The sequence below is a fragment of the Danio aesculapii genome, chromosome 23, assembly GCF_903798145.1.
Source record: "Danio aesculapii chromosome 23, fDanAes4.1, whole genome shotgun sequence".
Lineage (NCBI taxonomy): Eukaryota > Metazoa > Chordata > Actinopteri > Cypriniformes > Danionidae > Danio > Danio aesculapii.
This window is the reverse complement of record NC_079457.1, coordinates 21212686-21239013: the sequence shown is the minus strand read 5'-3', so window position 1 is coordinate 21239013 and position 26328 is coordinate 21212686. Positions and strand designations below refer to the sequence as shown.

At 34.9% G+C, this 26328-nt stretch overlaps 1 protein-coding gene across 1 annotated transcript in view; it reads right to left on the bottom strand.

Moving 5' to 3' along the window:
• The window catches only part of stat6 (signal transducer and activator of transcription 6, interleukin-4 induced), a 44265-nt gene that overhangs the window by 1510 nt on the left and 16427 nt on the right, over positions 1–26328 (bottom strand). Inside the window, exons 6-21 of the mRNA XM_056448983.1 lie at positions 20465–20541; positions 20228–20376; positions 17042–17176; positions 16698–16874; positions 14534–14621; positions 14291–14413; positions 12585–12677; positions 9311–9514; positions 7449–7543; positions 7213–7346; positions 5895–6044; positions 5089–5149; positions 4851–4931; positions 4724–4744; positions 3308–3385; positions 1–582 (exon numbers count right to left, since the gene is read on the bottom strand). The exon at positions 1–582 is cut by the window's left edge and continues 1510 nt beyond it. Of these exons, the coding sequence (XP_056304958.1) occupies positions 516–582; positions 3308–3385; positions 4724–4744; positions 4851–4931; positions 5089–5149; positions 5895–6044; positions 7213–7346; positions 7449–7543; positions 9311–9514; positions 12585–12677; positions 14291–14413; positions 14534–14621; positions 16698–16874; positions 17042–17176; positions 20228–20376; positions 20465–20541 (1733 nt within the window). The 3' untranslated portion in view covers positions 1–515. The remainder of the gene's footprint in view (positions 583–3307; positions 3386–4723; positions 4745–4850; positions 4932–5088; positions 5150–5894; positions 6045–7212; positions 7347–7448; positions 7544–9310; positions 9515–12584; positions 12678–14290; positions 14414–14533; positions 14622–16697; positions 16875–17041; positions 17177–20227; positions 20377–20464; positions 20542–26328) is intronic.

Below are 26328 nucleotides of genomic sequence, written 5' to 3'. Positions count from 1 at the left end.
TACTTATGTATAAAAGAGCACTGTGATGCTATTCTCTTTCAGCATCTCATCTTTAGATTCATGAATACAATTGTGATAATATCTGGTGACACACACTGAGATTTGTTTTTTCAGCATCAAATGTAAAATGTGTTATTCAAATCTATTTGGTCTGTCTTAATGCAATAGAAAATGCAACTACTTTTGAAACCTCTATAGAACTGAACACAATTGCCTATTAGATATTCACTATGATTACCGAGTCAAACACACTGGTCCTCTAAACTGCACTTTAGTGTGTTTTTTTTTTTTTTGTGCAGGAGCTGAATAAAAACAATCCATGTGATCATTTTCCATTGACGATTCAAATTTAAGCAAAGTAAATCCTTATAGATACACTTGTTTTGGGAAAAAAGGGTAATGTTTCTTTTAGGGCGTGAGAGTTGCTCTCCATAGAGCACCAAGTCATCTGATAGTCTTTCTCCAACAAGAACAGGGGGACTGTACCTCTAGCGAAGCTCTTTGCTGGTGTTTTGTTAGATAGATGACAGAAGTCCCTCAAATTCCTCCATTTCTGAGAATTCGTCAGGGGGGTTTACCTGCCTGTTGGTGAAAAAATACAGATGAGAATGCTTTGTTATTAATAGCTAAACATTAACAAGACAGTTCACCCAAAAGTCAAAGTTTTGTTATTTAATGTCTATTCAGACTATAAGTTAATTGAGTTAATTTGTATGAAATGTGATTTATGCAATGATATTAAATGTATTTGTGTTCCTTGTGTTTTTGTGATATATGTGATGTGAATGATGTAATTATGGGGTGAAGCCAAAGAGAAATTTCCACTTGTGGACAATAAAGAATGTCGAAAGTAATAACTATAATGACAACAACAGAGATGCAACTCTAAAACCATTTTAAATAGCAGAATCAATTTCAGAATGTTTTTTTTCTGTCTTTTGATGAACAAATAAAACACTGACAGCCAATCTATTCTGCCTCAAAGAGCCAAAACTGCAGTGCGCACTGATAATAACCCTTTAACTGCCTGCTCTACCAAATTGTTGACTATATTTTGACTGTTTTAAATAATCACTGTTAAAGTCATTAAAAGAATGACTGGTTTAATTAATGGTTTACACACACAGCATTGTTGGTTTACAAAAAAATAAATAAATAAATAAAAATAAAAAATCATAATTCTGTTGCACTACTACAGTACATCTGATTTTGGTTTTATTGTAAAAAGATAAGAAAACATGTTAAATGAGAATCTGAAATATTTTATGGCATACTTCAAAAAATAAAGATGATTTAGTATTCAACAATGTTTTATTTTGATTATGTTTTTGAATATATTGGTCTTACACTTCATATTTTCATAGTATCTGTATTAATTCCAATACTTTCAATTAAATTCAATTCACCTTTATTTGTATAGTGCTTTTACAATGTAGACTGTGCCAAAGCAGCTTCATATAAAAGGTCATAGTAAATTAGAACACCATAAACCGACATATCTACCATTTTGTAGAGGTTGATATTTTAGAAATTATGGGATGTGTTGAAAACAAATGCATTTAGTGTGTTAACTAGCAACATTAGGAGTTAATAAATGCGATCCAAATTCTTTTCTTGGTGTGGCAGTTAAAGGAATAAACTAATACAGAGACAAAAATATGACTTCAATCATAAACATCACAATCATTACATTGACCTTTAGAGTTAGTTTTACATAAACATAAAGGAACTTTACTCATGCCACCTTAAATAAAGGTGTTTTCATCTGGTTCCTGCCTGTTTACACTTTAAATTCCTACAGCACTCTTAAAAACAAAAGTTCTGAAAGGGTGTTTTCATAGTGATGCCACAGAAGAAACTTTTTTTGTGGCTTTTTTTCTTAATGTGACGATTGTGTGTTTTTGTTTTTTTTGTTAAGAGTGTGTATTTAACCGCTGTCCATTTAGAAGGACCTGCCTCCCAACTAAATCCTGCAAAAGGTATAGTACTAGATAAAATATGGATAATAGATATGTATTTTATAATTGATTCTCATGTTTAAATTAAAGAATAAAACAAAGAGATTGGGGACAACCAATGTAAAATGCTATCTAAATTGATTGTTTTCATTTGTTTTACCAAGATGTAGTGTTTGTTTAGCATATTTTACTGTTAAAATAGAAAGAAAAAAAATCACAGGGAAGGATAAATACTCAAGAGTTATAACCCACTAAAATAAATAAGAGTAAAACAACCTAGTACTGGGAAACATCCATACACAATCCCACGGTGGCCAGTTTAGTTTATCCAATTCACCTATGAACTGTGGGGGGAACCGGAGCACCCAGAAGAAACTCACGTGAAAATGGGGAGAACATGTATATTCCACACAGAAATGCCAACTAGTACAGCCAGGACTCGAACCAGCGACCTTCTTGCTGTGAGGGGACAGTGCTAACCACTGAGCCACCATGCTGCCCTTAAAGTCATAAGTCATAAATGAACTGACTGACAATAGTTTCAGTAGAAACCTTTCTCCAAAACCCGATCACAAAAGCTCTCTGGAACAACGATTTTGACCGTTTGCAGAAAGTTTTGTTTACTTCAAGATGTGGCTCAGAAGTACGGTTGGATAAATTAATGCAGTGGCAGTGGCATTTAATGACCGATATATACTTGGACCCATTCAGAATGCAGATTTTGGTGCCTCGTTTCGGTGTAAACTAGATGCTTGATCTGTCAATCATTACAAGAAGTGCAGGTCATAGAAGATTGAAAAAACTCTTTATATAGCAAAAATCAACTGGCTACATTTTAAATCAGAATTCAGTAAGAAATAACTGTATTTTGTAGCTATTTTACATGCGCTTCCTGATTTGTCTTTTTTCAATCGTACTACTTTGTGCACAAGAGGTCAGCACTAAACTGGATGACAGTCAGATAAGAAACTGAAAAACAATGCATGTGTAAAAGAAAAATTGGATAACAGCTATTATACTACCGAAAATCATTTTTTGTGAAAAAATAGACACAGCAAGTTATTGCACAATAAATTGTAAAAAAAGAAAAAAATTTGAAGATGGTTTGTAGCGTATTAAGAATACAAACTACTTTTTTGTTGTTAGTTGTAATAATTATTGGGAATCACTGTGAATTGTCATTGGAGCCAGCTGACTTACACTCTGTTTTATTATTATTATATTTACATTTCACAAAAATCATGCAGTTTTAAGACGGGTGAGCAATTGATGACAGAATTGACATTTCTGGGTGAAGCGTGTATTTAATGTAAGGATTTACAGGAAATAGCAATATGTGTGATACTCACATGTCTGTTGGGTAAATTGGTTGAGGAGGCATGATGTCATCTGGCATACTATATGAAGGCGTACAACGATTGGGATGTCTGAAAAGGGTAACAGTTACAATGAACAGAAGTGAAGCAGTCAAACATTAACATGGATGCTATGGTTCAGGTTTTAGTTCTAGTCAGCATTTCCTGGCATCATAATTATTGAAAGGCTCATAAAACACCTCATTTTAATTGAAACTATAGTACATTATCACAATTACCCTTAGAATTTAAGCCATTGACAGAATGTTTATACAACAAGCTAGGTGATAATTACTCATACAAATATTTGGATATATATATATATATATATATATATATATATATATATATATATATATATATATATATATATATGTATATATATATATATATATACATATATATATACTGGGGCGATGATTCATCTTCCAGCAGGACAATGACCCAAAGCACACCACCAAAATATCAATACAGTGGCTTCACAACAACTCGGTAAATGTCCTTGAGTGGCCCAGCCAGAGCCCAGATCTAAATCCTATTGAACATCTCTGGAGAGATCTGAAAACGGCTTTACGCCGTCGCTTCCCATCCAACCTGATAGAGCATGAGAGGTACTGCAAAGAGGAATGGGCAAAAATTCCCAAAGACAGGTGTGCCAAGCTTGTGGCATCATATTCAAAAAGACTTGAGGCTGTAATTGCTGCCAAAGTTGCATCAACAAAGTATAGAGCAAAGGCTGTGAATACTTATGTACATGTGATTTTTCAGATTTTTTATTTGTAATAAATTTGCAACAATTTCAAAAAATCTTTTTTCACATTGTCATTATGGAGTATTGTGTGTAAAATTTTGAGGAAATAAATGAATTTAATCTATTTTGAAATAAGGCTGTAACATAAAAAAATGTGGGAAAAGTGAAGAGCAATGAATACTTTCCGGATGCACAGAATATCTGTAAACATCTAAAGACACGTGTTTAGGGTTTCATTACCCTTTAAAATTTCTCATTAATTCACATTTAATTGAAACGTTTCATTTCAGTTTTTTTTTATAGCTCAGCAAATAAACAAACAAACAAAAGGTTATGTAAAATTAGAAATGACGATCTCTGTTTGAGGAATTTGCCTTAACCTTCCCCATCATTTGTCTATCTCTTCTCTGATTGGTTGACGGGCCAAATCAAAGGTTACCATGGGCCAACTTTGGCCAGCTGGCCCAACATGTACTGTATCAATTAAATATTATAAAGGTCTCTTTCAGCAAACAAGTTGACAATTAAAGATAGTCTCTTAAAAGACTCAAAAGCTTGTTGTTAATGTGTCTAGGTTTATGTGATCTGACTACTGCATAGTTCCAGTCCTACATGAGCATACTGATGCGAGTGAATTTCCAGAGTATAATCATACTTACTGATTATATATGTCCTGATTCCTGTTGACGGAAAGAGGTATTTTAGACACAGCACAATGAAGACTAGTAAAATTAACTATACAGCAATTTCTGGCTTTAACAAATATATAATTACTTCAATACTCACATGTCGTGCCCATAAGCATGAGACGTAGATGGTGAAATAAAATTCATAGAGATATTCTCAGAGGGTATGCTAACATCTCCTCTAAACATGAAAGAAAACACAATTTTGTCACAGACTTATTTCAATTTTCTAATTCTGCACTCTACACCCAGATTTGCTTTTTTAACATATACAAATGGCTATGTAAAATACATGAAAATAAAATCTTTGCAATTTTTACAGCAAAATAAATACTTACGCGTTGACAACTGTTGTAAGTTTGAAAGGCAGGTATCCATCAGCATTAGGAGCGGAGGGAACTGTTTCACAACACAAGAAAAAATACATAAATTGAGACACAAATTATTTTTATGACACATAAATCTGTTAATTTAATTCACAATTGTGACCCTAGACCCTATTTAGATTTTTTTTAACCCTCAGATTCCAGATTTTTGGCCAAATATTGTCCTATACTAATATATCAAACATCAATGGGAATCTTATCCAGCTTTCAGATGAATAAGATTTCCAAAAATTGACCCTTATGACTGGTTTTGTGGTCGAGACTCAATTGTACACTGGCTCATGTAAATGTGAATCAGTAAGGTGTTCGTTGTGTTTGAACTGGGTTTGTGAATGACTCATTTAATAACCTTTATTTAATTAATAACCTTCATTTAACCAGGTAAGTCAATTGAGAGCCAGGTCGACCTGGTCAAGAGGCAACATAAAAAGCAGATACTAAGCGGCAGGGACACAAAGAATACAGTTGACATTGATGAGTATTAAATAGCGCACAAGTAACAAAACAAATTGCTGCATGGTAAAGTAAATAACATCAAGTTTGTGAAGGAGAGCTTTTAAAGCTGATCTGTAAACTAAATCCCCATAATCCAACATTAGTTAAACTGCTAATTTGACCAAATGCTGCTTTTGAAGAGTGTGTGAAAGAATATGTGTTTCTGTAAAGAAAACCAACACAGGCTTTAACATTGAGCAATTCATTAATTGCTCTTGCATTGTGAACGAGAGCCACTCTCTTAAAAACACCTGGTTACTTGCCTGTAAAGTATTTCTTAAATGCTTCGTTCTTTGCAATGCCTGGATATACATGACTGATGCAGCTAATGTCCCGTATGCGATCCCCAAGGCCAGCTGAGTCCAGATCCTTTTTGGTGAAAGGCTGAATATTCTGGACTCTCCTGCCTCCGTCTAAGCAAAACAAAAAGGGACACAGAGCAAACGTTTGTTTCTGTAAGCAGCACTGCTCAGGTTATTGAAGCTCTCCATTCCACAGTTCTTTACATGTGCATTTTGCTAAAGTAAATTATTGTTGATGCAAAGTAGTGAAGTGATGGCTTTTGATCAATTATTTAGTTAACTAATAAACTGATAAAACTAAACTTAAAATATAATTAATTATAATGGTTAATATTTATTTAGGCCAATACTGAACTATTTATTTAATGAATATTATTATTAATTGTACAGCACAAATGTTGTGTTTGATGACCAGAATGGGGAAGTCCCAGAGTAAAGTGAGAAAATATGATACAACAGTGTTTTGGAATATGGAAAAACTGTATCTGATTGGGCAGTTAAAGATTTAACTCGGGCCATCCCCATACTGGTAGATCTGTCTCTGTAGGATAACAGCGAAAGTGACTCACCACAGATGATTTTAAAGTCCCTGGCGTCTGGCTGAGATCAATACCTTTTATTACGTTTGGCTAGCTAAAGTAATCTATTCCCGGGAGGGGGTAGAAATCAGGGACGTGTGATTTACTTCTAAAAGGAAGTTGAAATTGGGGGGAACAAAAATTAGAGCTGTAAAGCTTAACTTTTCGATCTTAGGTGAAAAATTTAATCTGTTGGAGACATTTATAGATTGATAGGTACTGAAAAAGTCCACAGAGAGGGGGTGATCACCAGAATGGGGAAGTGCCAGAGTAAAGTAAGAAAATATGATACACTGGTGTTTTGGAATATGAAAATCTGTCTTAATGCTGATTTCATCTGATTTTATATGATTTGTTTTTATTTTATTTATACTTTTCTCTTTTATTCCTGTTTATGTAAAGCACTTTGAATTGCCACTGTGTATGAAATGTGCTATATAAATAAACTTGCCTTGCCTTGATATACAATAAAACGATTTATAACATGTCTTATAGCCTACAGAAGATAATGAGCATAAAAAATAATTGCAAATTAAATCTCAATTTAATCCAATAATCGCAAAAACAAAACAAAACACACAATTACAATATTTTACAAAATGGTTTTGGTCAGCAAGAGACTTATAAAAACATAAGAAAAACATATACATTAACACAACCAATCCGTTGAGCATCATGTAATTAGAATATTTTAGCCTTACTTTCAGTGGGCTCCACATATGCAATGGTGATGCCACCGATTTCTGAGTCACTGAAGCGCAGAAGGAAGAAGCCGTTGGTTTTATCCTGTAGCATGCAGTGGATGTACTGTTTTCCAATAAAGCCGAAGATCAATCTGCACAGGTAATGAGAGATAGATGTCTAGTTCTCCTAATATCTAATCTTATTTATAAGTCTCTTAAAACTGGAAAAGAAACTTGAGTAATTGTAACTTTACCCATCTGTCCAATAGTCTCGTAGGCATCTCTTTGTAAGGTCTATTGCCCCTTCAAACCACTGCCAGAAGGTGAAGTTTCGACCAGGCAGAACTTCCTGTGATAAAACAGTACCAGAAATAATCATTCACACCAATCCACCAGCCAAAAAAAAATCCCTACTGAAACTAAGACTTCATTATTTAGTCATTTGTGCATAAGGTTATAATTTAATTTAACAATATAATAAAATACTGAATATGCTATTATTTTCTTGGCAAGACTTCAAATATTTACTTATTTTACTTATTTATTATCACTTTTTTAAAACAATAACCAAAGCAAACTTGGAGTCTCTAACCCAAACCTTCTAGCACCACTTGTCCAAAACTGCACTGATGTTTATGATAATAATTTCTAAACCAGTGGTGTAAACAGTACCAATAAATTATACAAGTGAAAGATACTGCAGTCAGTTCTACTCAAATAAAAGTAAAAGTATTTGGCAAAATATAAGTAAAATCGGACTCAACTGTACTTGAGTATTAAAAAAGTAAATATCTAAGCAAAAATAAAACAAGATAAGAACACAAATGTTATTGTTCATCAAATTGAACCATTCTCAGTATATAATGTCTCGTTTACACTATGTGGTACAGTACAGTACAGGTCACCCTTATCAAGCTTGTGTTTCCCTTTTGGTAGGCGTGGTGGTCGACATAAAGTTGCAGTCGACGTCGTTCTCAATGAAAGTTCTAATATTGTATGAGAAGCACTTCTTACTAAACAAATTATTTATATACATAAATACTTATGTATAATGTTAATTACTAACCTTTCTATGAACAGCATTTGATTATAGCTGCAGATCAATGATAATGCGAAATATCCTACTGTAACATCTGTGGTTATATAAAATAAAACAATAAATAAAACATATATGAACATAAACAGAGCTTTACAGTCTCTGAAATTTAACCAATTACAAACCTGCGCATCTAGCTTCGCCTTTTGGTACCCTGTTGAAAACGGCCATAAAAGCGTACCAAACCCAACCATACCGTACCACTCAGTGGAAACAGGCCATAATAGTCAGTGTCAGTCAGTATATAATTTCCACAATATGATAATTAATTTGTCAGTACATAATAGTCAATATGACCAAGTATAAAATAGTTGTATATGATATTATATTATCCACTCCTAATAAAATCACTAAGCATAACTTACGACTAATCACATAGAATATTCATTTAAATACCTACAAAAACAAAGAAATAAAAAACAATTTTCATAACTGGATTTCATTTATACTCATTCTTGTGCATTCTGCCAGCATACTGAACAGACAGCTAATGAATAGATAGCTATGGGAAAACACAAGAGATTTTCTATATTAATTAGGTATGAGTCTGAGTAAAATGTGTGATATATGTGACACTAGACCACAAAACCAGCCAGAAAGGTAAAATATTTGAAACTATGATTTGTATTATGATTATATGTGATTTTATATTATGATTTATCTTCTGAAAGCTGAACAAATAAGCTTTTAACTTATGTATAGTTTGTTCGAATTGGACAAAATTTGGTTAAAAATAGAGATACAACTATTTGAAAACCTTCTTTGAGTTATAAATGGCATTTTATTATATTTTGTGCAACAAAAGTTATTTAAAAGACAACATTTTTTGTTAAAATTACAATGTAATGTCATCTGTAATTTAAAGAATGAAAGAAATATGTTTTACTCAAAATCATAACTATAAGTCGTAAATCTTTTCAAATTTTTAACTGGTCTCTTAATTGTTCCCATAGAGGTATGATGAAATGCTAAAATATAGTAATGCACATAAACGATATGTAAATTGCATGTTAGTGTTACCTTGTTGAATTGAGCCCAGGAAACAAGCATGTTTTCGAAATCTCCAGGGTGATCAGGTTGATCAAAGATCTTCTGGCCCAGAAAGCGAAGGTTTAATGGGTCCAAGCCCCGGGTCGTCTGGACCTCAGACATGAACTTACTGCTAAGAGCCCCACACATCTGTTGCCAGGACACACGCTCCGGAACGAGGAATGGTATCCTGTTCTGAAATCATCACAGGACAGGGTGCACAATGTCTATTTGTTCACAAAACATCAGGACAAGACACTGCAGGTGAATAAAAATAAAAACTAATGTTTCCACTGTACTTCTCTGATCGATAACATTAAGACTTTCAAAGATTGAGGCATTATTCATTAAATATACAATCATTTGCATACAATTCTAGTGTAACAATCTGAACATTGGATGAAGTCAGGTTCAAAATTTCTTATCGTTGTTTCTTTTTTTTGATGTCGTTTTCTATTGGGCTCTCCCCTGGACTCGATCTCTGGGCTAGTGCTGCCCTGTCTGACAAAATTTGGAAGGTAAAACAGTGGAAGATTTTCAGAGGCTGCTGGAGTATATGGCATTGGCAGCTGGCTGGCTTCACGATCAGGTCCTCAGATGTACATGACACACAGGCACATGCTGAGTGACGTTCACTCCACTGTGCGGCCTTTGTATGACATTTGGTTACACTCAGCTACTGGATGCATGTTATTATAGCGGATGTTACCAGCTCATATTGGGGTGCTGTAAATGAGCATGTAGCTGCAGGTTCGCAACCAAACTCCGGCTGCTTTGGCATTTCTAGTGCCTAGGGCTATTGGCAGAGTTTCTTGCTCTCAGCCAGTCTCAATCAGCATGAGAGGGGAGACACAAACTGGTTAGTAAGGCAGCGGGTGCATATATCAACCACCTGGGAGGTAAACTCTCGCGTCGCATCTGCTCCTTTGGAATTACACATGGTTGAATTCACTGCATGCCATTTACGCAATGAGTGTACGCTCACTGCAGGTCATACTATTAGGAGAATGGAGACTCCACCCCAGTGCGGTCCAGCTGATATGGGAGCCTTTCGGAGAGCTCCAGGTCTTCCTGTTTGCTTCACCTGAATTCATTTCACTCTGATTTTCTGTCAGCGAATCATGCCTGGAATTTGGCCTGGACTACTCATGTTATCCTGACACTCTGGCTCAACCATGCGCCCAAGGTTCTTACAGTACTACTTCCTTTAGAGATCACACAGTAAACCTGCAAGTGCTGCCTGCAAAGGAGGCAGATGCAGCCCTTTCATTGCTGTGCCCTGTTTGCGCACTTCACCTTCATATGTATGCCAGCACAAAGAGCTTAAGATCCTCTGAGCAGCTCTTCGTCTGTTATGGTGGTTGGCAGAAGGGAAGTGCAGACAAACAGAGGTTGGCTCAATGAACTGAATTCCATCGCCCTTGCATATCAATTCCACAGAGAGCCATGTCCCCTGGGGGTGAGAGCACACTCATGGAGTGTCACCTCCTCCTATAACAAGCACTCTAACAGACATCTTCGACATTCATGAGATTGAACAATGTTTGAGTGGAGCAGGTTTCCTCCTGACTGCATGGTAACACCGGCCAATCAGGAGGAAACTAAGCTTGGTGTTGAAAAATGTTTGCTGCGCCATTCTCCCTAACATAGAGATGTGTGCGCTTATTCTGCTCTGCTAGTAGTTCCCCATCTGGCAAAGTCTAGAGAATTCCTCCAACACTCGCTGGAGGAGCCAAGTGCTTGGCCTGTTACATTGTCTGGTATGTCCCTTTGGTCAACCAAAGTTTTGGAGATTAGTGCCTGCTATGTGCGATCCCTGCTCAGTGATCCCATACGCATTAGTCAGCCACAGTCCTTCATAAGATGGACCAGTGTCTTCCCTACCAGCTAACTTGCTCATATGTAGAGCTCCCCCTAGATAAGGGCTAGCCCATATTTGAGTATTGTCTCAAAGTTTTCTTATTTCAGTAGATAGTAGCCTCTACAGCATCCTATACCTTGAGACTGGCACCCTTTCCCAATGTTCTGTTGTAGCATAAATATCCCTAACCTACAGTTAGCTAGGTTATGATCCTCTTACGACTCCTTGTAAATTCAAAATATTGCCCTATTCTGGTAATAAAAAGCCTGGGTAGTAGTGTGTAACAGTTTCAACTATTTGTGTCCCTTACATACTCTTCCCCATAATGTCATTTCCGACATAACTCTGAGTTTTCGATCTGAAGGGGATCGTTGTTCCCTGATGGAGGGAATGGAGGTTTTATGTTCCAGTGCTACAGTGGCTGAATCACCAGCTAAATGCTAGCCACGCGTGGCTCCTCAGTGTTAAAGCCTGGCTTGTTCTCCTTCAGGTGTGGCTTATATACTCTGCTAAGCGGCAACACCTATGAGGAGCTGCACTTGACAATCCTCTTGCGATAACCCATACAACAGTATATAAGATGTTTCTTTCTATTAGACCTAAAAAAAACTATTTAAAAAAGCCAAAAAGCCTTAAGTCTCTAATGGACACATGCATGAAAAAAATGTTTTTGCCTACAAATATGTTTGACAACAGAAAAAAAGAGCAATTTTGTTTATGTTCATTAACCTCCTAGGGCAGGGATTTCAAACTCAATTCCTGGAGGGCCGCAGCTCTGCACAGTTTAGTTCCAACCCTAATTAAACACACCTGATCAAACTAATTAAGTCCTTCAGGCTTGTTTGAAACCTACCAGTAAGTGTGTTGAAGCAGGGTTGGAACTAAACTGTGCAAGTCTGGGGTCCTCCAGGAATTGAGTTTGATATCCCTGTCCTAGGACTTAGTGGCCCCATACGTGAACAGCACATTTTAGCTCTTAAGTGGCTATTTAAAATACTTTGAATGTTTTATATTTTGTTACAGACATACAGCATCATACAGTCATCCTGCCATACATCCTGACATACAGTCATCCTTCAACTGTTTTGCAGCATATGAAATGTCCCAAACCCTATTTTTAACGGTCCAAAATGGGGAAAAACTGTTTTTACTCTCTGACAGTCAAAACATGTTCAAATAAACTGATATGTTATATATGCATTAATAAATAGTCAGGAAAAGTGTTTTATGTAAATTCAGACCACAAGTCCACATATATGGACATCATTTTTCTCTAAAAGTACATCATATCAAAAGATGATACATAGGTTTTATTTGAATTAGGTTCCAATAAGCCCAAATAGCAAAGAGAAATAAAAAATGCATGTAAAAAAACACCTTGGGCCTTAAGAGGTTAATACTCACTGGCTCAGAGAAGGCGCAGTCCCATATTATGGTGGCCATGGCATTGATTTCCTGACTACCGTGTACAATTACAACCACAGGAAGAGAGATGGTCTGGGAGAAGAAGAGGGTAATTAGTTACTACAGTTTCTGCACAAAGCATCCAATTTTTTAGCATCTGAAATGTGCTGTGACTTATATTCCTCTATAAATGTATGCAATAATCATCAAATGAGCTAAATGAGACACACACATGTATTTATAAAGAAAGTGGTCTTTTAGGACTAGTCTATTATATAATATTTCTAAATGGAATATTATTGGACTTATGTTCCATGGGTACATTTGTGGAACGGCTAACAATACATTGAATGAGTCAAAATTATGGTATTTATTTTTATGCCAAAAAAAAGAAAAGTAAATAAAGACTGTACAAACTTATTTATTCTTCATTAGTTTATATGATGTACAAATCTCAGTTCCAACAACTGACACTTCAGGGTCGCAAACTTTGTTTAGTCTGTTCATGTTTTAAGCATACAAAAAAAAAATTTAAAGGGTACCTAATTTACTTCTTTTTCAAGATTTAAGTCTTTTGTGTCACCAGAATGTGTCTGTAAAATTTTATCTCAAAACACCCATCAGATTATATATTATACCTTTCAGAATCAGGATATTGGACTTTCTGCTCTGAACACTATTTAGCTGTTTTTGTGCATATGCCTGTGCTTTTAATGCTAGTAAAACTAATTCTTGATCACATTTGATGATGATTGACGATCACAGACAGCTGAACAGATCTTTTAATCCCAGTTGCTTTGTGCATGTCCTGTCTTGTTGATATGATTATATGTTGCGGTGGGCCTCAAAATGGGTGGGATTTGGATCTTATTTTAATGTCAAGAAATAAAAAAAAAAAGATACTTATTGGCTGCGCCCGAAACTGCATACTTCCATACTATACAGTTTGCTAAAATCAGTATGTGAGCCGAGTAGTATTTCCAAATTCATAGAATTCAAAAATCAGTATGCGAGAAGTACCCGGATGACTTACTACTTCCGGCAAGAATCTGAAGTGTGCATCATATGCACACTCCGCTATCCCATGATGCCCCGCGAGAGAATTCGTGAATGGGAGTGAAGTGATGCAACTGATGCAGGTAGGTCACGTGACCATGAAAAAATAGCGTATGTAGTACGTTCGAATTCCATTCATACTTCTTACATTCATCCTGTATAGAATGTACATTTCTAACGGCCAAGTAGTACGTTTAAGTTCAAATACAGTACCTACTGAGTAGTAGGCGGTTTCGGACGCAGCCATTGTCTTTATATTATCCCAATATGACTGTGGACACACTATACATACACACAGTTCTGTCCAAACTGCTTACAAAATATGATTTACATCATAGGTGCCCTATAAAACAATGATACTATGTACATTAGTTCTCATGATACAACCTGTCACTTTGGGCTACAAAACATAAAAAGTCTGTCAAACTCCTAGTGGGACTGATATATTAAGCTGATATTTTCTATGTTTTATATATATATATATATATATATATATATATATATATATATATATATATATATATATATATATATATATACACACTAATCAAAAATACAAGCAACTTCATTGGACATCCTGATGACATGATTGACACTCAGAAACAATGGACAACATTAACATATATGAGGAAAACAAGGAGAGCAGCTACCTGAAGGCTGTATGGCCTCTCACAGCCGGTGATGGTTATTTCCGTGGTAAACAACAATGCAAACTTTTCCTCCGTCACTGATTCAGAGCCCTTCCTGTCAGCCCGTTTGATCCTCTTTATAGACTAAAATGGAAAATAGGACATTTTTAGAGATATTTTCAGAAAATCGTTAACTTAGTATTCCAATGCTGATTATTAACGAGGCAGGTAACAGTATAACCATTTTTTGTATATATTACCCACCATGTTTCTAAAGGTGGCACAGGTGTTCTTGCTTGTGGTGTTGTGCTCCAAGATCGCCGTACTGTTTAGAAGTTCTCCTACATTTTCACTAAGTGGATAAACACATTGTCACTGTAAAGCATTTGCATGTTTTATGTGTATGTTAGATCTCTAAAGTGTTGTACTGCCTCTGCGTGGATAACAGCTCAACTGAAACTCTGATTCTGTTTGCTTATCTTGTTGCGCCTCCACGTCCTCTTTATGTCTGAGAACAACAACAAAGCCTGTCAAATGCTGACATATATGACTTTGTAGTGGCAGATTTCAACATATTGCAAAGGCACAAAATTGACAGTATTATACTCTCAAGATGCAGTTCAGTATAGACAGTTTTGCGTTTTCTGTTCACAGCTGGTTTCTCTAGTATGTATGTGAAATTTTAATCTCTGAGCAAATTCAGTTTTACATGGGCTCAACATAATGTAGGTGAAGATCCATGAATGACATTCTTGAAACAAAATAAGTTGATGAAACAGTAAAGCAAACATCCTTTCTGTCAGATAATTCATGAATGAGAGTGAAGCGACGCAAAAGGCACGGGTAGGTCACGTGATGATGACAAAACGGCGGATGTAGTATGTCTGAATTCCATTCATACTGCTCACACTCATACTGTATAAAATGTACTTTTCTAACGGTCGAGTAGTACGTTTAAGTTCAAATGCAGCAACTACTGAGTAGTAGGCGGTTTCGGACGCAGACAAACTGTATTTAGCCTATGCATACTTTATATGCGAGGGTGTTTGGCGCATATTACACAATTTTCCGAAATATATTTATTGGGTTTTGTTTGAACCACAGAACAAAATACATTAAAAACTAAACAAAATAAAAAGATTTAAATGTTAAAAAATATATATATATATATATATATATGTATATATATATATATATATATATATATATATATATATAATATATATATATATATATATAGTAAAAAAAACTTGGTTAAAAAATGGTTTCAAAGGTGAAAATAAATATATAAATAAATTACATGCATTCAGATAATAACAATACATAATTCTAAATAAAATAATAATAACAATGTTCAACTCATATATTTGTACCTCTGCTTTCCAGTGTTGGTTAAACAAATTTGTTAATTGTTGATGAAATGTAAGACATCTGAACAATACAATAAGAGACCAACAAGGTCAAGGTCTTTCAAACATCAGAAAATGTTGCATGGTCCACCTGGTTAAGAAAGTGTTGAAAGGGAATCTATATTTTATAAAAATCTTGTAATTTTCCTTTAACAGCCTATGGCATATCACACTATTGAATCATTTACATATAACGCAAGAGAAATTTCCTCACTGTGACAGCCTGTATGATCGATAGGAATATTATTACGAGAATATTTGAACTGCATTTATAACATTTACAACTGCAATACAACATTTAAAAGCTAAAAAAGAAGGCACTTTCAATTGCATTTACTAGAGACTACACTGGACATCAATGTGAGTATGCCAAACCATAACTTCCTCTGTGTAAGCAGTGCAGTAAATGAATGAAACCTGAAATCTGCACTTTCACATTAAAATAATCAATGACAAGAATGTTAAGACAATAGCTTAAAACTATAGAGTCTGTTTACTTAAACTAAATTGTCATACATTCTTTATTTCAACACGGCATATTACATATTACATTTATTTACAATTTAATCCATTTAATTCCTATAATCTGATTGGTCTCTGATTAATGCGTTCAAAATCATTTGACAGCCCTAATAAAGTATTTATATAGGCCTTCATATATTATGTACATTCTAACCTGTATTTTAAATGTAATATTTATTATACGGGGTGATTCAAAAAGAATACCACAACCTTCAGGTTGATGTCACTCGAGTGTCTGGAGGGGGTCATATTGAACATCTATGAACTTGTTTTCTACTGAAAAAAAAACTTTGTTAAGTGCTCTTCACATTGATTACTCAAGGTGCCATCATGTTTTTTTATTAAATACAGATTTTCAAAGTTGTGGTATTCTTTTTGAATCACTCTGTATGTATACCTGTATATTACACACACACATTTGTATACACAGTATTTAATATATATACTGTATATATAGTACATATTCAAAAAACCAAAAACAAAGAAGGCCTGCTTACTTGGGAATGACACCTTGTTGACCTAGGTTTCTTGCTTGTGCCTCGGTGATAATCTGAGCCTTTAGTAGGACAGGTTTTCCAGGGGCCATCTTGTCTCCCAGCAAATAGCGTAAAGTGGTGGAAAACTTGGACTGAGTTTTGATGACCTGGGGAGGTTGTTTCTCTGCTACCAATGAACTGATTAACCAAGACAAAGAAAGCACAATATCAAAAGCTGAAAGAGACAGAGTTGACTTTTATTGCATGATTGACTTATAACTACTCTGTTATACTTCTGAGGATTACAGTGTACTACTAATAACAACTGAGATCTCATCATTCTATGAACTCAGAGGCCTGTTTACCTCTGAATGAGAGTCTTGAGTAAACGTGCCAGGTTTTCCTCCAAAGTTCGAAGCCGTTCAGCATCTCCGTGGTCCACTTTCATCAGCATGAGCTCCTGTCTCAGGTTACCATTCACAATGAGCAACTGCTCACTCCTGCAGCCCAAAAATGTAATAAAGACAATGTGGTTAAAATATGTTAAAATGAAAAATGCATGAAATTATAATACAGAGTGCATAGATATGCATAATATAATAAACATGCATTTACAGAGAGAATAAGTTATTGAGGCCATGTACATGTGACAAGTTACGTACAGTTTGTTAAACCTCTGACGTTTCAGAAGCACAAAGAAAGCAAACACTCAGCCATGAAGACAAACCTGTTGCAACAGGATTTGAACACAACATATTTTAAAAGAACATCATTCTGCTGCCCTTTGTGCGTTTACAATATTCTCCTTATCAGCTGCCATTTTCAAGCTTATGCTTAACTTTGGGTTTATGCAGCCCATACATTTAACTTACATGAAGAATATAATTTTGTTAACTTTAGTACCATAAATAGTTATGTTACTCTAGTGGTTCATTTGACAACCAATTATAATCCAGTTTGTGAAGCAATCAACACAAGTGTCTTTCTAAACACTGTAAAGGATCATTTAATCATCATTTCATGTCCCTCATATTTACATGTTTCAGTCTGTCAGTGAAACAAAGTACATTAATTGAAGAGAAAAGTGTCATATAGTCACAAAAAAGGCGTAAATTGTTGTCAAGAAGAGACCATTTCTAAACACTCAGGCTATGGCCTAATAAATCCATAAAAAAAATGATGGTATGACGTGAGGGATGATTTCTGGAAGAGACCATATCGCAGGACAGAATACACACCTGTATTATGGCTTAATTGAAATGTATAGGCTCACGTGCACCTCATTTATCACATCCTGCATTTACACATTCAACATAAAATTTTTTTTTACATTTTTGGGTTTGTTTGATCATGTTTTTTGTGAATTACAAAGCTTTGTAAATAACTGCTGATACTCACCCTTTAACAGACACCCTGTATATTAAAATCAATGGGGGAGTCTCTTATAGCCATTTAGTGTGGACATGTCAAGGTCAGAAGCAACTTTACAGAACAAAATAGATCAAACAGATTTAATAAATTGGCAAGAAAAATCACGAACAAAGCAATTTAGAAACATATCATGCAAATCATGGATAAAGAATTCAACATGTCTCAATGAATTTTGGAGTGTGTATGGAATTAAAATGCACACCTATAAATCCATTACTTCTTTACTGTGAGGAAATAAACTACTGCTTATTACAATAAGGATATTACAATAAGTTATATTATTAAATATTCAAGTTTAAAAATATATATTTTAGTTTTAGAATTTTTTTTATTTCCCTAGTATTTCCAGCCAGGATTTAATGAACTTGCAATATTGTTGAAAACATTCAGTTCTGATATGTAAAAAGATTTCAGTTCTTGTTTGTCTTCTGCTTGTAAACTTGTAAACGAACAATTGTAATCGGTTCATGAGATCGACCAGATTAGCGAGTACCGATCGAGTCATTAAATGTGATTAACGGCCGATACCAATCTGTGGCTGATCGACCGGAGAATCCCAAGTTAAAAACTCATGTGTTTATATTTAATAATTTTTCTATGTTGAATCCTTGTATTTTATTGCATGTTTGATTTCTCTGTTGTCGTAGGACTCTGGGTTTCAGAAAAGCGCATTATAAATAAAATATATTACTATTTATTTAACTATTATAGACCAATTTTTATTTTGATTTATTTGTTTACATACCACCATCAGTGGTATGTTACCATTACAGTGATGTTATACCATGTTATACCATAAGGGTTCATACACATTTCAACTAATAAATTCCATGACATTTCCATGATTTTTCCAAGACTTTCAAATAAATTTTCATCACCTAACGTTTCATGCGATGTCTACATATGTGTGGCAAAAGAAAAACAATTCATGTTCGAATTTATAACAGCATATCGTAAAACACGCAACAATCTATTCAGTTGAAATTTATATTTATATCTTACACCGCACTAATAATGTGAGAGTATATGATTGGTCAAGGACAGAAAAGAAGTAAAGACAACTAACCTACAGTATATTCAAGTATACAGATATCGGTTCTTCATGACTTTTCCAAAACTTTGTGGGTTTTTCTGATTTACAAAACTTTTGCAGGCCTGGAAAATGCCATGTCAAAATTCCATGGCTTTTCCATGTTTTCCATGACTGTATGAACTCTGTACCATGTTCACCAGCGCAGCCAACTAATACGTAATAGCATTTTAATTTTAAAGCAGATCGCTTTGTTACATGCATTTGAAAGTCATTGTGAATTACTCTATAAACATACACCTAATAATCCTGTGATTATCATCAGTCATTTATGGTGATTAATGGTCTGCAATCAGAACAACAATATTGATCAATATCGGAACTCAAGAACTGCCTGATGACCCGATTGTGAACGTATTTGTCACTAGTGCAATGGGTCCACTGCATCACAAAGTTTACCTTTTGCACTTTTTTAAGCCTTGCCAATTTCAACATTCAGGTGATTTATGAAAAAATTCAAATGCAAGATTCAAAAGCACTCAGCTCAGTATAGTTTTCTGCGCAAACACAGTAGGCCATATTAGTTTACAAACCCTGAAATGACTTCACTTCGCAAATTTCTTAAAAAACATTTCTGAAAAAGTAAACCGAAAAGGAATCTGAATGTGTGTCATTGTGCTGTATTCGTGCATTATATCAAAAAAGCGCTATTGAAATTAAAATCAGGAATTGTGAAAATAAATTGTACATAGGTTAACATGTGACTTTAACATGATTGCACATGAGAAGGTATTAAGTTGCCCGAATATGCTTCTTGAACAAATGCTGACAACAAAAACCACATACAGAGTGTTTGAAGGTGGCCCAAAGTAAACATTGTTCGCTAGCAAGCTATGCGCTCCTTTTACATTCACAAGCAGAATTTCTATGAATTTTTTACAAAAGAGATAAACGTAAATAAACGAACTAAATGCAATAAAAGAAGCCAGCTTGTTTAGAGAGAAAATACACTTGTAAAAGGGAAAGATTTAGCTGATAACATTCATGCAGTTATACAACTGAAACAAAAAAAAGCTTCAATTGTTCTCACCATGTCTGCAGATGGTCGAGGATGTCATCAAAGGGCATGCCAATGGTTGATCGATGCTGTTCCCACCTCCAGGACTCAATTTTGAGAATTAAAGAGGACTGGCACTGCTCCAGAGCTCCCACGGCATCGCAAAGAAACTGTACACGCTCCTGTAAACACACACACATGTAATACTGCTCCTTTCCCTTTAATTCAGTGAGCTATTTGATGTTCATGCATGCATTTGAGTGTGTTTACCTGTGCACAAATTGTCGCGCTGTACTCAATTTGCTGAATGCGTTTCTGTTTAGCACCTTTTTCCATCTCATTGTGACCTGTAGAGAGAGCAGGAAATTGTTTACTGGATATACTGAGATGAATGTTTGGCTGTGCGCACCCTGACTAGAAAATAATTATGTGAAACTATCATTTACACAGTTAAAGTCCTTTACATACACCTTGCTATCAGCTAAAGGCTTGATTACGATAACTCGGTTCAGTTGTCAAGAACAGTTCGTTTGTGTTGCTATTCACTTGTCAACTTCATTTTATGCTTATACATTTCTGTAAATGACTAATCTGTGGTTATCAGCCACTGCACAGTAGTTTAAAACAAGTGGTGTTTACTTATTATTAAGTTTCTATCTCAAAAAGCACATAAAAAAATTCAGCAGCGAGCATCTGAGCATCTTTCAAGCTCAAAGTTTGTTTCATTTTGTTCATAAATCTGTTTTTTTATGAAAACATATCTTCATGAATTAATACAGATGTCTGAAACAGTTTAATGTCTCCTAAAATTGTTTTACATATCCAAATCAACCCAAACGTATGAATGTATACCACCAAAACTATTATACATTAATAGAAATAGTTCTTTAAAGTAACGACTGCAGGTTATCACTTATTGCTATGTGGCTGTGTCATAAGCATGCAAAACCTCTGCCAGCCTTGTCATTTTACAGCACTGAAGGACACATTTGTATAAACCAAATCCATATGACATATTGTGGAGAATGAATTTATAAACAATTTATGAACAATTTATAAACTCTTGACTTTTTTTCCAGAAATGACATAATATTTATCATTAAAATGTGGGAAATTGTAGGTTGTTATTCTGATCTCCACAGAATGAGCTGCTGCTAGAAAAATGGATGAGCAAATTTTCCCAAAACATGGTAACCTCACACTTAATGGTAAGCACGTTAAATCAGTGTCTCTTCAAAAATGTGGCCCGTGACTCCGTGACTACTAGTAGCTCATGTTATGATTCCACTTTGCTCGCATTTATGCATTTCATCCAGCCACAAAACTGCATGCCTTAGCTCTTGGACTTCTTGCTGGTAACAGTCTGGATGATCCTTTTCTTCTTTGGTCCATTTTTCCCCAAAAATCCCTAAAATACTGATTCATCTGACCACAGTACATGTTTCCACTGTGTGATGATCTATACTGATTCATCTGACCACAGTACATGTTTCCACTGTTTAATGGTCTATCTTAGATGCCTCTGAGCCCAGAGAAGTCAAGGGTACTTCTGGACACTGATAACATAGGGCTTCCTTTTGGCACAGTACTGTTTTAACTGGCATTTGTGGATTGTGGAACTATGTGTTGGGCACTGAAATTCCTCCAGATTCCTTAAATCTTTTAATTATGTTATGCACTGTTGAAGATGGCGATGCAGTGGTGCAATAGGTAGTGCTGTTGCCTCACAGCAAGAAGGTCGCTGGTTCGAGCCTGGGCTGGGTCAGTTGGCGTTTCTGTGTGGAGTTTGCATGTTCTCCCTGCGTTCGTGTTTCCCCCACAGTTCAAAGACATGCCGTACAGGCGAATTGGGTAGGCTAAATTCTCCACAGTGTATGAGTGTAAATGAGAGTGTATGGATGTTTCCCAGAGATGGGTTGCGGATGGAAGGGCGTCCGCTGCGTAAAACATGTGCTGGATAAGTTGGCGGTTCATTCCGCTGTGGCAACCCCGGATTAATAAAGGGACAAAGCCGAAAAGAAAATGAATGAAATGAATGGACTGTTGAAGGTGAAATATCCAAATGTCTTCCTATCTTTCTTTGAGGAACATTGATTTTAAACATTTCAATAATTTTTTCACGTATTTGTTAGCAAACTGGCGATCCTCGTCCCATCTTTGCTCTTAAAACTATAGAGCTTTTTTGGATGTTGCTTTTGTACCAAATCATAATTACAATCACCTTTTGACATCAGCTGTTTCAAATCACACATCAAACCAATTCACCTTATTACACATTTTCTTTGGAATGTGTTGCAGATCTGAATGACAGGAAAGGATGTATACTTATAAATGAAAAGAAGAAGTTGACAAGAAATACATTGAAATATTTTTTGTTCATATTGTCCATATGTACCATGACCAGTGGCGGAAAGAGTACTGAAAAATCATACTTGGGTAAAAGTACTTGCCCAAAAATGTAGTGCGAGTAAAAGTATCTGTTGTAAATACTACTCAAATGTGTGAGTAAATGCACAAAAAATGTACTCAAGGGAAAGTAAAAGTACACATTTTTAAAACTACTTATTATATTACAATTTCTGAGAAAATCTACCCAATCACAGTAGTTTACAGAGTATTTGTAATTTGTTACTTTACACCACTAACTATGACATGACTGATTTGGTAATTTAAAACAGCCCAATAAAGAAAAGTTTCCAGAAAGATCGGTGGTGATCACATTATATGCAGTTGTGGATCAGGATGTATGATAACAGTAGACTACGGCTTGTGTATTTTAAACTTCTTTTCACCTTTTGACCTTAATAATGAACATTTGGTGAGCAATGTTACCAGATTCTCTGACTTCCACCAGAGCCATCCAATTACATACATCCTGCCTCTTTAGCAAAACCATCTTATTTTATCTGTTGAGCAGAAGTAATCAAGATCTGTGCTTTAAAACGTCAAGCATTTCGAAAATCTTTGCTCAATACAGGAATGAATGCTATACAGATGTTCACTCTGCCCGCATCATTTTTGTTCTGATCTTTTTTTTGTAGATATTTTGCTCCCTAAAGCTCATAACAACAACTCCAAGCTCATTAATCATGCTTCTGGTTGCCCACATATAGATTCTTCCCTGTGATTGTGAATGCATAAAGTGACTGACAGGCAGAAAGTGTGCATTCTGATTGCGTAACCAAAATCACGGAGGCTGTCACAATAATAATATAGTTGTTTTTTATCTTGTGTTATGATTACTGTGTGTGATTAAAGGGATTTTCAGCCAAAAATGAAAGCTCGATTATTAAAACAATTATTTTTGTTTATTACTGCAATGCTTTAATTTTTGTTTGATGCAAACCATAGATGTATTTGTCATAATGTAACAGTAGGACTTTTCATAGCAGATAACTCACATTCAAGCACATTCAAAGCAGCATGATAATGAGAAATGTAATTCATTGTTAATATCATCATTAATATCATCCGTATAATTATCATCATCATCATTATTAATATTTTATAATTATTAGACATTTATTTTGGAATTATTGCGCAAATATCAATAAGTCATTACAGAATTAGTTAGATTAGTTGTTTCTGGTTTTTGTTAGTCCTGATTGATGTTGTTTTCAAATACGATAAATCCATTAATATCTAATTTTTATTAGTGCTCAAAAAAATTTGGTGGTGCTCCAAATTTTTTTCTGGTGCTCCTAAATTTTTTAAGTTGGAAGCACTGGTGCTACCAAGTAAAAAATTTCATTTTGAGCCCTGTTAGGGTTACTGTAAGTTGACATGTACTTGCAAAGTTTCTTATAGTCTGTTGAAGGAGCAGTATCAGCAGCTATTAAGCAGACTACTAAGTCTACTAATACTATTAATAAACCATCAAAATAAAGTGTGACTGAAGTAACCCTTTAATGCTAACAAAATTTATCCAGTTTTTAAAAAAGACATGTTTAAAGTGCAACAAACTAAATCAATAACAGAGTTCTCAAATATCTCCATAACATTATAGCACATGAATAAATTTGTATCTACATACTATCCTATAGATATCAGCAATGAATATAAACAAGTAAATATTAACTCGATTCACAATTCATGCAAATTATTACACTTAAAAGTAAATAAATAAACAGTGTTTAAAGGGAGTGGGGCGACATGGTGGCGAAGTGGGTAGCACGATCGCCTCACAGCAAGAAGGTTGCTGATTCGAGCTTTGACTGGGTCAGTTGGCGTTTCTGTGTGGAGTTTGCATGTTCTCCCAGTTCACGTGGGTTTCCTCCAGGTGCTCCGGTTTCCCCCACAAGTCCAAAGGCATGTGCTGTAGGTGAAGTGAATAAGCTAAATTAGCCGTAGTGTATGTATGTGATTAAGTGTGTATGGGTATTTTCCAGTGATGGCTTGCAGCTAGAAGGACATCCACTGTGTAAAACATATGCTAGATAAGTTGATGATTCATTCTGCTGTGGTGACCTCAGATTAATAAAGGGACTAAGCCAAAAAGAAAATGAATGAATGAATGTGTAACGGGATAGTTCCCTCAAAATGGAGTCATCATTCACTCATTCTGTTCACTTGATGAACACACACAAATATGGGAACTGGTAACCTTTGACTTCAATAGTACTTGTTTTTTTCTTATTATGGAAGCCAATGGTTACTGGTTTTCAGTTTTATTAAAAATATCTGCTTTAGTGTTCAGAAAAAAGAGACTCATAAAGGTTTAAAACCACTTTAGAGTAAGTAAATAATGAGCAAATGTTTATTTTGGGGTGAACTATCCCTTTAAATTATTTCATTAGGCCAGAAAAAAATTCAGAGAGAATTTGAATGTACTAGCTTAAGTTCGAGTATAAAAGTGAAAAAACTATGAAACTAGAGACTCATAAAGAGCTAAAGGCTAAGGAATTTTTCAAATGGCCCAGATGTAAAAGATTTTTATTTGACCTATCAAAACAAATATAGTTTAATACATTTAATAATACAATATTACATTAATGATAAACAATTAAAATATTTTACATTTTATTTCTTAGCTAAACATTTTAAATATTGTGTAAAAACAAGCAAGCTCTACTTGTAAACATACACTTTTTCCCAACATAAACTTTCTTTAAAAAAAAAAAAAATGAACAAATGTTTTAAAAGGTTTAAAACTATAGTACACTAAATCTATGCACAACAATCTGTCCAGGCCGGTGTCCTCAGCAGTAAATACATGGAGAACTTTTAAACAAATGTTATTGTAAGGAAAATAATTCAACTGTAAGGGCCCATCTATTTTTCCTATGACGGAACTAACAGCATGGGTGAAGATTAAATGCATGTAAGCCTTTTAGCACATGTGAAAAGAAATATTTTTATTCATTAAAATTTATTTTGTTTCCAACTCCGAATTTTAATCTGACTCCAATTTATAATAATTTTAGATTTAGATTCATCTAATTCAAGCTGATTAGCTTATAGGTTGTGATTAGGTCTAATTTAGGTTAGTTAACCTAATAAATCCTTATTCTCAATTAATGGTTCATCGTTTACCCGAAGTCGCTTAGAGTCAGTATGCTGGCCAGTTTCATCTGCTCACGGACACATCCTCGCCAGTACCGATTCTCAGCCGATAAGCTAATTTCCTTTAAGTAATAATAGGCCGCCCCATGCTTGCACATACTTAAAGAAAGTTTGATTTAGCTTAGTCAGAGAATATAACTGGAAGCTAATTTCCGTTAAGTAACAATAGGCCGCCCCATGCTTGCACATACTTAAAGAAAGTTTGATTTAGTCCCTAGATTATATCATACTAAGTCAGTGATTGTCAGAAATCACCAGGTCTCTAATGCTGTGCCCATGCTCCATCCATTGATCCTGAATGTATGACTAATCCTGGTCGTAGGCGCCGGAAACATCAGCCTAAACAATCTACTAGATTTAAAAGATTTCAGGAGATACTAAAGTTAAACAAGAATTTTACATTGATTTGTCAGGCAAAGATTTTCCATTCCAATTCACATAACTAAACAAAATAAGCCAATCAAGATTGTACAACATCAATTATTCGAAGATACATTTAAGTTAGAGATTAATACCTGACCGTGTAGAAATACATTGCAGCATATAAGTCCTGATGCAGAGCTCAGAGACTC